General features: G+C 52.4%; 3 protein-coding genes across 3 annotated transcripts; 1 reads left to right on the top strand and 2 right to left on the bottom strand.

The window, feature by feature from the left end:
• Window positions 1–407: 407 nt before the first annotated feature.
• PG986_006164 (ADP-ribosylation factor GTPase-activating protein GCS1) lies at window positions 408–1,779 on the bottom strand (the record flags this gene model as incomplete). Its single annotated transcript, XM_066842386.1, has 3 exons — window positions 408–734; window positions 813–1,586; window positions 1,732–1,779. The coding sequence occupies 3 exons, from the start codon at window positions 1,777–1,779 to the stop codon at window positions 408–410; spliced, it is 1,149 nt and encodes a 382-aa protein (XP_066702248.1).
• A 1,078-nt stretch (window positions 1,780–2,857) lies between these two features.
• PG986_006163 (Single-stranded TG1-3 DNA-binding protein) lies at window positions 2,858–4,163 on the bottom strand (the record flags this gene model as incomplete). Its single annotated transcript, XM_066842385.1, has 4 exons — window positions 2,858–3,187; window positions 3,247–3,483; window positions 3,538–3,832; window positions 3,949–4,163. The coding sequence occupies 4 exons, from the start codon at window positions 4,161–4,163 to the stop codon at window positions 2,858–2,860; spliced, it is 1,077 nt and encodes a 358-aa protein (XP_066702247.1).
• Window positions 4,164–7,181: 3,018 nt separating this feature from the next.
• On the top strand, window positions 7,182–9,747 carry PG986_006162 (flavodoxin; the record flags this gene model as incomplete). Its single annotated transcript, XM_066842384.1, is given in 4 exon segments — window positions 7,182–7,358; window positions 7,777–7,952; window positions 8,008–8,979; window positions 8,991–9,747. 4 exon segments carry the CDS (start codon window positions 7,182–7,184, stop codon window positions 9,745–9,747), a joined length of 2,082 nt encoding a protein of 693 aa, XP_066702246.1.
• Window positions 9,748–12,969: the final 3,222 nt, after the last annotated feature.

Below are 12,969 nucleotides of genomic sequence, written 5' to 3'. Positions count from 1 at the left end.
CAGCACACAGCACTGGCAAGAAGATGCCCCCTTGCTAACGGATGATTGATTGAATGAATATGCCTATGCTTGTATCTAGATATATATAATACCGAATCTATTCCACTATTCATCATGGGGGCAACCAACCAGGTCCCACCAAACCATTTCTGCAAAGACTTTGGCCAGATCGTATCACACATGGCGGCATATACGAAGAGATCTAGATATTTAATCATGTGTGCACTACCCAGTCCTCCTAGCTCGTACAGATCATTCAAAGTACAACGACCGTCTACCCGCAACATGCACATTCATACGCCTGCCGCGGGACGCACACAAGCCAGGCTCTAAAGCTCTATCTTCCACCAGCAGCGCCTTGCCTCGCTCTATCCATCCGCCAATCCCCGGGGTATCTCTACAAGTATTTACCAATCATCCCACTCGTCGTCCTTCTTCCCCGTTGCCGCCGACCCAGAAGCGCCACCCTTGTTCGCCTTGCCCATAGCAGACGTGCCAATCGAGCTATACCTGGGGCCCGTGCCGTGTCTCTGATCGGCCACGGACGAGAAGTCATCCCAGAATGCCTTTTTGCTCTCGTCGATATTGCCACCGCCTGCGCGTCGGGGCTGCCCCTCTGGGCCCTCGACGAAGCGGGAGAAGCCTTCGTGGGCACCCTTGACTCCAGCCTGCGCTGCCTTGCCCGCATTTGCTGCTGCAATCCTTGCCTGTGCCGCAAAGTCGGACTCTCCAATCTGTCCACTGATTAGTATACTATGGCCAAAATGAATGTGACCAATGGTGCCGACGGATCAGCAGGGGAAATAGCTCACCTGTTTAGCGGTAGGCTGGATGTAATCATCATTCAAAGTCTTGGCGGTTTTCCCGACCGTGCTTGTGAACCAGCCGAATCCTTTAGTGAGAGCCGCCACGGGATCCTTCTGTAGCTCCTCGAAGTTCGGTACACCCTGGCTGTCGTTCTTCGCCGGCATAGGGGTATTGCCAAAGCCGGCGTACTTGCCTCCCTGGCTGGGCGGAACGTCCTCCGGGCGTGTTGCATTGTCGGCGCCCAGTTTGGCGAAATATTTGTCGTCGACTTTGGCCTTGACGCCCGGTGGGTTGGGGCTGGCGGTGCGGCTTCCGCTGGTCGGGACGCCCTGAAGGGGGGTCGCGCTTCGGCTGAGAGGTTTCTGCGGGCCTTTGGTCGCAGATGGCTTTGGTGTAGACTTGCGCTCGCCCGGGACGTATTCCCGCCCCTCAACTTTGGCGCTCAGTCTTTCCTTCCACTCCTCGCCGACTTCGCCGCTGTAGCGTTCCGCGATGGTAGCATCGTCCCAGCTGAGCCCGAGCATCTTGGTGTCGTCGTGGTTCTCGAAGAAGTTGCGCCAGCCGTCGTTGCCACCCAGGCGCATCCGTTCGATCTCGGCCTGCTTGAAGGCATCCATGGTGACGGACCGGACAAAGGAGATGTGTACGCCCAGGCCGCGATGGACTCCGGCGCAGGATAGACAGATGAAGACGCCGAATTTCGGAGACGCCCATTGAGGATTGGGCGCATTGCAGTCGCAGCAGTTGTTGTTGTTGTTCGTCTTTTGTATGGCTAGGAGCTAATGCGAAATCAAGACGAGCCTGGTCAGCAGATGCTCGTTCAGACAGGCCAAACAGCAATCAAACCCACGCGCCCTTGCGCGATAGAGCGTGGAAGTACTCGCAGTCTGGCAAGGCCGCTTCGGCTCGATCTCGTCTACTTACTTTCGACCTTGTTTCAGGGTCCACCTCCCACATGGCGTTGGAGGCCATCTTTTCGTGCGTTCAATCGGAAATCGGATGGATTCGGATGGATTCGCTGGTGGTCTCGGGCTACGGTCAAGTCAATGATTAAAATGCAAACAGGAGCGGGCCGCCGCTTTGTCTGGAGATCTGGCCGTCTTCTCAATGTTTAGATTACCTTGTTGGCTTTAGGAGATAGGCTTGAAGTCGAGACCCCCAACCAAGCGCGACACTAGCCACGGGGGCCTCCTGGACCATGTGGCTAACCACCAGCAAGCACTGGGTGGTAGAGGTAACGCGATCGATCCACATCTCTCTGCGATTGATCGGTGCGTTCGTTGCACACTGACTCCGTGTGTACCGCTCGACAATGCCTACCGCCCACCCAGCTGCGAACTCCCTCCATACTGTGTACCTATTGCTGGCTGGCTTACAAGATCAACTCTGAATCTTTATTTACGCACCCCAGGAACCAACCATAGCTGCTCATCAAGCACCATCCTCCAGTGGGTACCAATATCTCGTCTCGTAGCGTATGCCTTGGTGTCAGCATAGAGCAGAGATGCGTCAGTCAGCTTTTCGACGGGCCACATCACTTGCAAATTAGGTAGAATGCAGAAGCACGTCATAGTCAGTCGTTCATTTATTATGCACATATGAACTACTCTCAGCCCCCTCGAGCTACGCTTTTCATCCACTTGGTAAGAGGAGAGGAATCGCAAGACGAGTAAATACACAAAGCGTGAAAAGGACCGAGAAAGTCGTGCGAATTAAAGATTGCGTGCCAAAAACCTGCTGCACAATGACACATTCTGCCCACCTAGAGATGGTGTCCTAGAGCAATCTGAGCCATGTGCATTTGCCTCTTTTTTATGCCCCCATTTTCGTATTTGTCGGGAAATCAAAGCATCGTTCCTGATATGCAGTCCTCGCTTCTCCACCAAAATGCCAAACTCACGATGGCATTGCTAAGATGTAGGGCTATACGCCGTAAAGTGAGATTGTCGAGGGGTACATCTCTCACCGCGAATAAGGGATAAGTGCAGTTGGGGGGTGGGCAAGTTAAGTCGAAAGGGTCGATGGAGGCTGGGTTGAATGAAGGGCAGGTTTAAGCCGCGACGGGGGCGGGGGCAGGGGCGGGGGCCGCCTCCTGGGCGCCGTTGGCCTCGGACTCGGCAGGGATGTTAGCTTCCTCGTCAGTCTTGTCGGGGCTGTCGATGGCGACCTTGACAGCAATCTCGCGTCCCTCAATCTCCTTGGCGTTCATCTCGCTAACGGCCTTCTGCTGCAGCTCCTCAGAGGCCAGGGTGACAAAACCGAAGCCACGTCCCTTGCGGGCCTCGCCACGAGCCTGAAGCTTCTTGATCATGAAGCGGGGGATGGGGCGAAGGGCAATCTTGGCGGAGGAAGGCTCGTAGGCAGCAAAGAGCTCCTTAAGCTGTTACGTGATATTGTAATTAGCACTGGGCAGGACCACGCCAGATAGATTGCTCTTACCTTCTCCTCGGTCAGGTCATAAGGCAGGTTGGCAACCATGACCTTGGTCTTGGACGGGATACCGTCAGCGGGAGGGCCACGCTCCTTCTTCTCGCGGGCGGGGCGGGACTTGTCCTTGGACTTTGAGTTGTCAGTGATGTTCTTGTTGGTAATGTCCGTCAATGGTAAAACCTCGTCGTTGGCTGCAGCAGGGGCTGCAGCATCCTCAGTGCCATCGGCTTCATCCTTTCCGCCATCCTGTCATCCGGTTAGTCAAATGCACGGAAAATCGCTTGGAGAAGTTTAACATACAGATCTGCCGCCTCGGCCAGCGCGGCCGGCACGTCCACGACCGCGGCCGCGGCCACGGCCAGAAGCTCGTCGACGAGAGCCCTCGGCACCGGCCTCGCCCTCGGTGGCGCCCTCGGTCTTCTCGCCAGCAGCAGTGGGGGTGCGGGCAAGCTGAACGGAGACCTTACGCTCCAGAATCTCCTTGCCGGAAAGCTCACCAATGGCGCGCTCGGCCTCACTGGGGGTGGAGAGGTCGACGAAAGCGTATCCGACAGGGCGGTCGGTACGGGGGTTCTTTGGGATTGAGACGGACTCGCTGCAGCAAGAGTAGAGGGTCAGTAAATGCGCCAACCACATATGGTTGTTGTTTGGTCCAAGCCGTGGCTAGGGATTGTAAACAGGCTCAGCTAAGTTCCGGTGGGCCCAACTTACACAAGGTAGCCCTTGAAGAACTCCTTCAGCTCCCCCTCAGTTGTCGCATAGGCAAGGTTGCCGATGTAGAGGCGGCGACCTTCAGCGGCACTGGCATGGACGGCATCCTTGGACTCGTCCTTGTTGCCGGTGAGGGTTGTATTGCTCAGAGTGTTGGCAACATCGTTGACGGCGTTGGTAGCTGCGTCAGCAACTTTCTCCACGGTGCTGGCCATTTTGATTGTCGGGAAATGGGATGGTTATGGGTTGGTGCTTTTCGTGTGGGAGATTAAGTTAGGAGATGTTGTTGGTTTATGGGAAGTTCGGACGTGCAGTAGACACAAAAAAAATCGAACTCTGAAACAATTCCGGGGGAGTGAAAAAGGGTAGCTAGGTGCCCTAGAGACAAGGTGAAGGAAGACTTGAGAGGTGGTGTTCGTGACACAAGATCTTGAGATTGATTGTTGTTGAGAGGTGTGAGGAGAGAAGAAGGGAGAGAGGAGCCAGAGGTCGTTCGAGAGGTTCCAGCGACGTTGACAAAATAATTATTTTCTCCCCCTGCAATGGACAGATTAGTGTGACTTTCGTGTGACCACGGCTTGGGGTGGCAATAGACGTCAATGGGAAGGAGCGGCGGCTCTTAGCTTGAAGGGCCCACTTTGTATGGATGGCAGGTGGGGAAAGAAGTGGCAGGAGGCAGGAGGCCTGCAAAGAGCCGAACAAGCAACAAAGAAAGAGACATTCAATCGACCGAAAGCAGCCAAACATTGAATGCAACATTGAATGCAAGCAGATCCGGCCGGCCAGTGTCATGAGACGGTGAAGATGGGCTGTTTACCATATGATGATTTGATATATTTCTGTATACACGTATGTAGCTTTCAAAAGAGAGCATTCCAGCCAGTAGCACCTCTGCCCAGTATCTATAGCAACTGTAGCCGTGTCTGCATCGTGAAGTCGATCCATGCGAGGTATCTACAGTTGAATAAATGTGGCCATTACTTGCAGTCGCTTTGGAGTAGCGAGTTACCCATTTTGTGTCTAAATCACACCTACCTAGTTCATACCTGGGCCAACCCATGGCCTACATGTTGACTCGTTCTTGCAAGAGAAGGAGCTAAACAATTGAAGTAGATGGCCAGAACACGAGGCTTCAAGATGACTGGCAGTGGCCCTGCATGTTCGAATAGGCATTTGGCAAGCTCAAGCGAAAAAAGGCCTCATCAGTTGTGGCTTACAAAAAAAGCCTTTGGCTTCTAGTTTGTACATCGGTCGATAGATTGGACTGCTTGTTCAATTAAGGTGATGACATTGTGCGATGCCATTCGTTCAACATGCACACTCTCTCCTGCTGTAGTGGCTTACAATAGTATCGTTAGATGGCCATCATCTGCAGTAGTACCTGCAAAGTAAGCCCAAGAGTGACATTTCACAATAATCCGGACATCAGCGTTTCATAACAATGATACTCAAGAGAATGGTAGTCTCGCAGTCGGGCTCTCGGTATTGGCAGGTGCAATTTCGAATTGGGAGCTAATCGACCTAACGGCTGCAGGTAGGAGCCGATGCAGTATACCAAAACATGAAGGGGGCTTCTCCATAGGGAGTCCAGTACCGAGGCTGCTTATATAAGAGCACACTGTCTTGGAAAACTCCGCTTGCATGAATGAGATATGATTGCCCTATCTGTTGTTGCAGTGCTCGAGCATGCTCGCAAACCGGAAGATCCATCTCGTCAAGGGCAAATGTGACCTCCTTTGGAAAGATGCAATGCCATGTCAGCGTTATGACTTCCATCGCTTAGACCCTTGAGTGCTAGAAGGAGGTGCACGGTAGTCTGTAGCGGTACGGCAGCTCCTGTCAGTCCATCTTGATTGTTTTCTAGAAGACGGCAAAGGAACAAAGAACCGACATGGGGGGGGTTACTAGATCGACGCCCCCCAGCCCTGTCGGTCTGGCCCTCTACCCCCCTGCTAGATCGAAATTCGCACCCGGGGAGAGTTAGAACGCAACACCCCTTTTGGCCCCTTGGTGGCCGGCATAAGGAAGAAATTTCCGTATAGTCGAGTGCGGGAATCGACCACGGCCTATGAGCAGTATAGGCTGTATCGCCGAGCTGAGCGCAAAGGCTTCCATGTCCATTCACACATGTTTCGGTGTGTTGTTCAATTATTCGGTGAGCAGAAAACAACCAAACGATAGGCTCAAATTGCTCTAGGTTGTGACGTGTGCGCTCCGTCAAGTTTCGCCTCGTAAGTTCAAAAGTAGCTTCTCGCTCGCCCACAGCTCCATTCGTGCTTTCCATTATTAGTCATGGGAAAGCCCGGGCAGATCCAACCCACTTGCCCTCCCGCAAAGGCGACTGTCGCTCACTTTCCCATTGGATCCTGATCAAACCCATCGATTAGTGTCGCGTACAGGTTGGGCGTGTGGGACATGGACATTCAGATAAGGCAGAAACGTTCCCTTAATAGCCCTAAAAAAAAGAACTGTTCAATGAAGTGCATTTGACCAAATTGATCGGCTGTCAAGCCAAGGTTGTCAAAACAGGCAGTAGAAGAAGCAACTTGGGTTCTGTGGTAGATTGTGCAGCTGGCGCACGGCATTGGGTCTCTGCCATTCCCACTTGCGACATGCGACAACTCATGTCACCCCCGCATTGGGCAAGAAACCAGACGAATGGCTGGATTGACAGGTTGCGATTGCGGCTGCCATCCTTTGAGACTTTAGTGGGCCTCGCCGAACCGGAGCCTCGGGGCTCGGGGGCCTGACACCTGGAAAGACCTCAATTCATTTATCCAGCTTACATAGCGTGATATGATGAGATACACGCACTAGTATAAACGGTTGAAATGCTGTGAGCTGTCCCCTATATACTGCGTTAAATCAGCGACAAGCAACCAGTCACCTCAACTAGTCGAACGGAAGTTGCAGCTGACCGTGACCGTGACTGGAATGGTTTCCAGGCGAGAGATCCAAAGCCTCGTTAATCTAATATAAGCGCCAAGACTACTAGCACGGCATATAATATAACATTATCCAGGATAATGTTTTGCCCCCGCGCTAGCGCTGCTTGATGATGATAAGGACCCTCAATTCTTGAATGGTTAAGATCCATGTACGTATATCGGTTCCGACTGCACATCGTCTGCACATACTGATCGATTGTCTAACATGGACAAAAGACGCAATAAGTCCTCCGCGGTTTTTGTTTAACCAAGCGTTCTCTTCTTCTACTCTCGCTCAGTGCCGTGATGACTGAGTCACATCTGCAAAGTAATGGGGGTGATTCTCTGTTGCCGGAGAGGAAAATTTTAATTCTTTATGGTTCTGAAACGGGCAACAGCCAAGATGTGGCCGAGGACATTGAACGACTGGCCAGGCGCCTTCACTTTGAAACCGACGTTGAGGAGATGAATGCTGTCCGACCTGTGAGTACTATTCTTCCTTTCCTCTGGTTACCCCAAAGAATCACCCCTTATGCTGGTTATGCAAGTAATGTTGTATTAGCCAGTGGCTAGCAACCAGCTGTCCCACTGTCAGCTGTCCAGCTATTCGGCTATCCCACCCACTGCCAGCTATTCCGTTGCCTGATCCCCATTGCCATATATCCCATATCCCACTGCCAGCTATTCCACAGCTAGTTGATTACCCCAATGGCAGTCTATTGCTGGACCACGGGTGGACTTGAACGTGAATCTGCGACTACTCCATTACTCCAGATGTAGTAAACTAGATTGCACCCTCCCCCGGTTGTCCAGACATCGTGCATCCGTTGGTGGGGCTGCTTCTGGTGTTTAGAACCACCATCTTGTCGAGGACCTGTCAATTGATTGTTCCCGCTTACAGAAAACATTGACAGAGTATCCTTTGGTCGTATTTGTCATTTCAACCACAGGCCAAGGCGAGCTCCCCAAAAACGCCCAGCAGCTCTGGAAGGGCCTACGCAACAAAAACTTACCACCCACCTGCCTGAGCCGTGTCAACTTCACCACCTTTGGCCTAGGGGACAGTTCATACACCGAGTGAGTTGAATCGTCACACATCCCAACATCTCATCGCTGATCAACCGTATTTCAGGTACAACTGGGCCGCAAAGAAGCTGTACGTACGCCTTAAGCAACTAGGGGCCAACGAATTCTATCCGCGTGGGGAGGCGGACGAACGTCACGACGAAGGCATTGATGGCACTTACCTGCCCTGGTCACTGGGCTTACGCAAACATCTTCTGTCGACTTATCCGCTCACTGATCTTTCACCGATCCCTGCCGACGTTCACCTGCCTCCCAAAGTTACCTTGGAATTAGCGGAGATGGAAGGCAGCACCAAGGCTGCTCAGTTCAGTCATGTTGACTACCCTGGAGCGATGCAGGAGTTCGAGCTTATGGCCGAAAGAGCTCACCCGGACTGGAAGGGCTACCATGTTCGCCTGTCTAAGAACACTGATGTTGGAGCCAACACCGAGTTTCTAGACCGACCAAATATCTTGAAGGATTATCCATCAAAGTATTCTATACAAGACGAAGTGCACTTATCAAAGGCACCTCCTCAAGACCTGTTGCCTATTCCGCAATCTTGGACAGCCATGGTCACCGGCAATGAACGAGTCACTCCCGACAACCACTGGCAAGACGTTCGAGCGCTCACGCTGTTTGTCCGCCCTAGACCTCTAGAGGATGGGACTGCCGATGTGCTCCTCTATAACCCTGGAGATACCCTAATCCTCTACCCAAAGAATTTTCCCGCGGATGTCCAAGCTTTGATCGATCTTATGGATTGGAATGACGTGGCCGACAAGCCTTTTGCCCACTATTCGCATCGAAAAGATGGCATTCCCATCGAACATGCGCCGAAGGGTTGCTATCCGTTGGAAGGCACAACATTGCGTCAACTCTTGCTACACAATTACGATATCACGGCGATTCCCAAACGCATCTTCTTCGATCATATCAAGTTCTTTGCCACAGAAGAGATGCAGATACAACGAATCACGGAGTTCGCAGACCCGACATACTCGGACGAGTTCTATGACTACACCTCGAGGCCTCGACGGTCAATTTTAGAGGTCCTGCAGGAGTTTTCGTCTGTCAAGGTGCCCTACCAGTGGGTGCCTTCGATCTTCCCCTGATACGCGGCCGGGAGTACAGTATCGCAAGTGGCGGGTCGCGCCTTGCGGTGGAAGGCACGAACATGATACGCGTCGAGCTCCTGATTGCTCTGGTCAAGTACAAGACGGTACTGCGGAAAACGCGTCAGGGACTCGCGTCGCGATACATCGAATCGCTGTCCCCTGGCGATGTGATGCAGATCGGGATAGGAGAGCACCACGGGCCCCCGATGGAGCCTGGCGATCTATCTTCACGACTACCCCATTACCACCCCAAAACCGACCCTCTTGACCTTCCCGTCCTTGCTATAGCACCAGGTACCGGCGTTGCGCCTATCCGGAGCTACTTTTGCGAGCGCGCTTCTCAAAAGAGTCGAGGGGAGGACGTCCTATTCTTTGGTGGACGCAACCAGACGGCTGATTTCTTCTTCAAGAAGGATTGGGAGATGCTTAATGTCCGAGTTTACACGGCCTTCTCCCGCGATCAGAAGGAAAAGATCTACGTACAGGACATCATCCGTCGCGAGGCCCTCAAAGTATGTGAGCTCGTCTCTAAAGGGGCTATTATCTGCCTATGTGGCAGCGCTGGGAAGATGCCAGAAGCGGTTAGGCTGGCCCTGAAGGATGTTTTGGTGATCGGTGGCATGGCAAAAACCAGAGAGGAGGCAGGTGCGATGCTAGGACGAAATGCGGCGTGGGAGGAAGTGTGGTAGTTTTTCTTCTCTTTTTCTTTTTCGGCAGTTGCTATGTATGGAACGAGCCAGCTCGATCGGCAGGCACCCACCTGTGGTGCCACGGAAATATAGATTACTTCATGAAGCATGTTATTCTATAATGTCCATTGTAAATCAGTGATGCTAGTAGTCTAAACACCGAGAATGTCTGTGTAGCTGGTTCTATTCAGGTATTAGATTAGTGGAAGCATCATAATGAACAGGACAGTCGGCTTGAATAACTGGATGGCAACGGAATAACTTGCCAGTATTAAGGCACCTGATTAGTATGGGATAGCTGACTCACGATGGAATTACGAATGGCAATAGGGGAGTCTAGATGGGATAGTTTGGCAGCGGGATAGCTGGCTAGCAATAAGATGAACAGCTATTGACAGGATAACTTGGTGGTAACCCTAAAGCTAAATAATGATAAGACATGGTGCTAAACGGAGAAGTTTGATTTATGTCCAAGATGCAGATACGCCCATGTTGCCTACTCATGTTTACCCTTGATATTGGGTTGTCTGTGGCGGCATCCTAACACATAGGCATATCGGCAGACACATGAAGGAAAACGACGCATTAAGTCTAGCATACTCCTCGGCGCTTGTTTCCAGTGCTTCTAGGTGAACATCTCTTCGATGATTGGCATGTTTCGAGTACTTCATAAAGCCTCCATGTTGGAAATCCAAACCGCCTTCGTTAACCTGTCCCTCCCATCATCTCCTTAATGTGCCTTAAGAATTGGGATACCTCTGTAAGATGCGTAACCAAGGGCCCAAGGCGTGTCTTCATGGTAATCTCGGTACTTTAACTGGAGCGAGACACATATTCATGTGGTTGAGAGTCCTCGTGAGCACATTTCGACCAGGGAAGCATCGAGAGAGTCACTGCTGATCCAGTTGGAACCCAATCAATACCTACCATCACGCTACTATCTCATAAGGTTGGTAGCAAACAAAGACTCGATACAGTCGGTGACATTCCATCATGAATAAAAGCCTTATCCTTGGGAGCTCTGGCCCAGTGCAGACAGCAGGCTGCTATTGAGAAGCCACTTTATAGAAAGTCGAGCTGTCGTTGCCCCTATCCACATGGACCCATTTCCATCCCTAAGCCTGGAGACGACAGAAACATAGATTCGGAAACACCATGAAGCAGTGCGGTACTTGGTCGTCTATGGATATGATGTACTGATGTGGCGGGATACAGGGTGACCGCCATCCAGGAACAACGAAGTGCGAATCCTCCCAACTCGCACCACCTTCGCCCCCAAGCACCGGCTGTTGAGGTCCGACAAGCGACTTACCACACTCTGAAGAACAAACGGCTGGGTCTCCTCCCCTATTGGGCTTCTCAGCTGAGAGGCCAGTCCTGCCTTCGAGTTCATTTTCCTGCACGTACCGGCGTGGCTCAACGAAGTGCACATACCATGTGCTAATGGCATGGCCCGTATGCCTTTTGGCCGGGGTCTAGCTATTCTACATATGAATAAGCATAGGTCGGGCCAAGGAGGTTACAGCAGCATATGTATATTCGTGGTTGCAGTGTACGCTAACGCGGCATAGGCAAGCACATACGAAGAGCGAAGGTGCCATACGCATTCCAGGGGGCCTTATATGCAGACAGAAGCAGGTTAGTTCGTCACAAAAGCACGGCAAAGACAGTTGACAAAGTGGGATGGACCTGCGTCCCATCTACATTTCTGCCACGTGGGTAAGAACACACCAAGCACCCACGGGTTTGTGCTGTATCTAGGGTTATACATGCGCCGCGAGACCGCAGAAAGTTAGTGATGGAACACCGATGGCGCACTCAGACCCACGTGAGAGAGAGAGAGAGAGAGAGGGGCGAGAGGGGAACACCAACGCCGGATGGATGCACTAGGGGTAGGAACAGGAAAGGTCAGCGTTCGGGCAGGGCGCTGCGGAGGGACTGGCTGGCAGATGGGGGTCGTGCAACTTGGGTCGTGTTTGGAGGATCCAAGTGCTGGGCCATGCGTGGTTCTAGCCACGGGTATTGGGGGAAAGCATGTCAGATAGATACACACATGCAGGTAGGTAACTTCCAAATTCCAGTGATGCCGGCCGATAACACTATATGCATAACCAGGAGGACATGGGGGTGCGGAAACCTTTCCGCAAGGTTGTTAGATTCTTTTCTCCTTGGCTATCTACGGAGCTCGTTCCCACCATAAACCATCTTCAGGGCCCTGTCCGTCCTTCCCGGGCCTGATCTGTGTTCGCCTCCAGTCGCCACTTTCGGCGACGCCCTCAGCTCAGGTCGAGGTTAGTTGATGGTCGCCGACCAGGCTGGACTCGAAGTCTTGTGAACGCGAAAGACCAAGTATTTGCACGCAAGCGAGTTCGCAAAAGAGCTGGCTGTCGAGAATGTTAAAAATTCAATGCATATAACGACAAGGTGGGTTGGTTGGCTGGTTCGCTTGGCTTGGCTGGCCATTCAGGATTTACATGTATCTGCAATGCATGTCTTCAGCCGTTGCGAACGCGATTGGAAGCCCACGTCACCGGCGAATTGTAGCGATAGGAGGAGAGAGGTACGGAAATGAGGGAGAGTTTCTCAAAGCAGGACCGTTGATTTGCTTAATACGTAGGATACATGCCCATGCCCACCACCCACCCAGCCATGCGCACATGGCGACAGCACCGGTGAAGGGGAGGCGCGGGAATGCACCCATGCCATTGATGACCACCCTGGTCCTGGGTCCGGCGAGCCGGTTACGCCTCCCGAAGAGAAAACGAAAAGAAGCCCGGCTAATTGTATGCATTCGTTGGAATCCCGAAACTTCCCCAGCATTGCTTTTCCTCGCGTTCTTTCCACCTTTGCCGACCTCCTATTACTGCACATGTGCAGCTAGATCCACCAACCAAAACCCCCATTACCCTGGATATGTACAGCCGTGGGTTTTCTGCCGCGCGTCTCAGCGTGCGCCGTGCGCGTGTCCGTGTCTGTGGTCGTGTCTGTCCCTTGGGCGGCGGTGGCGTCTTGGTTTCAACTGTCTTACACACAAAAGCCACCAGCTAGTTCCAGTCAAATAGGTTGTTTTCGTCTAGGGGCTGCGGAGTTACGTGTAAAGTACCGAACCTAGGAGGTGAGCAAACGGTTTCGGTGAGCTGCAGAATGGCTTTGTTTTGTTTGCCCTGCACGAGTACCCTTCATCAGGGTCTTCTCTGCCTCGTGAAAACTGTTGCTGTGGCG

This window comes from Apiospora aurea (assembly GCF_038362705.1).
Source record: "Apiospora aurea strain CBS 24483 chromosome Unknown utg000004l_segment0_segment0, whole genome shotgun sequence".
Classification (NCBI taxonomy): Eukaryota; Fungi; Ascomycota; class Sordariomycetes; order Amphisphaeriales; family Apiosporaceae; genus Apiospora; species Apiospora aurea.
This window is presented reverse-complemented; position numbering and strand designations above follow the sequence as displayed.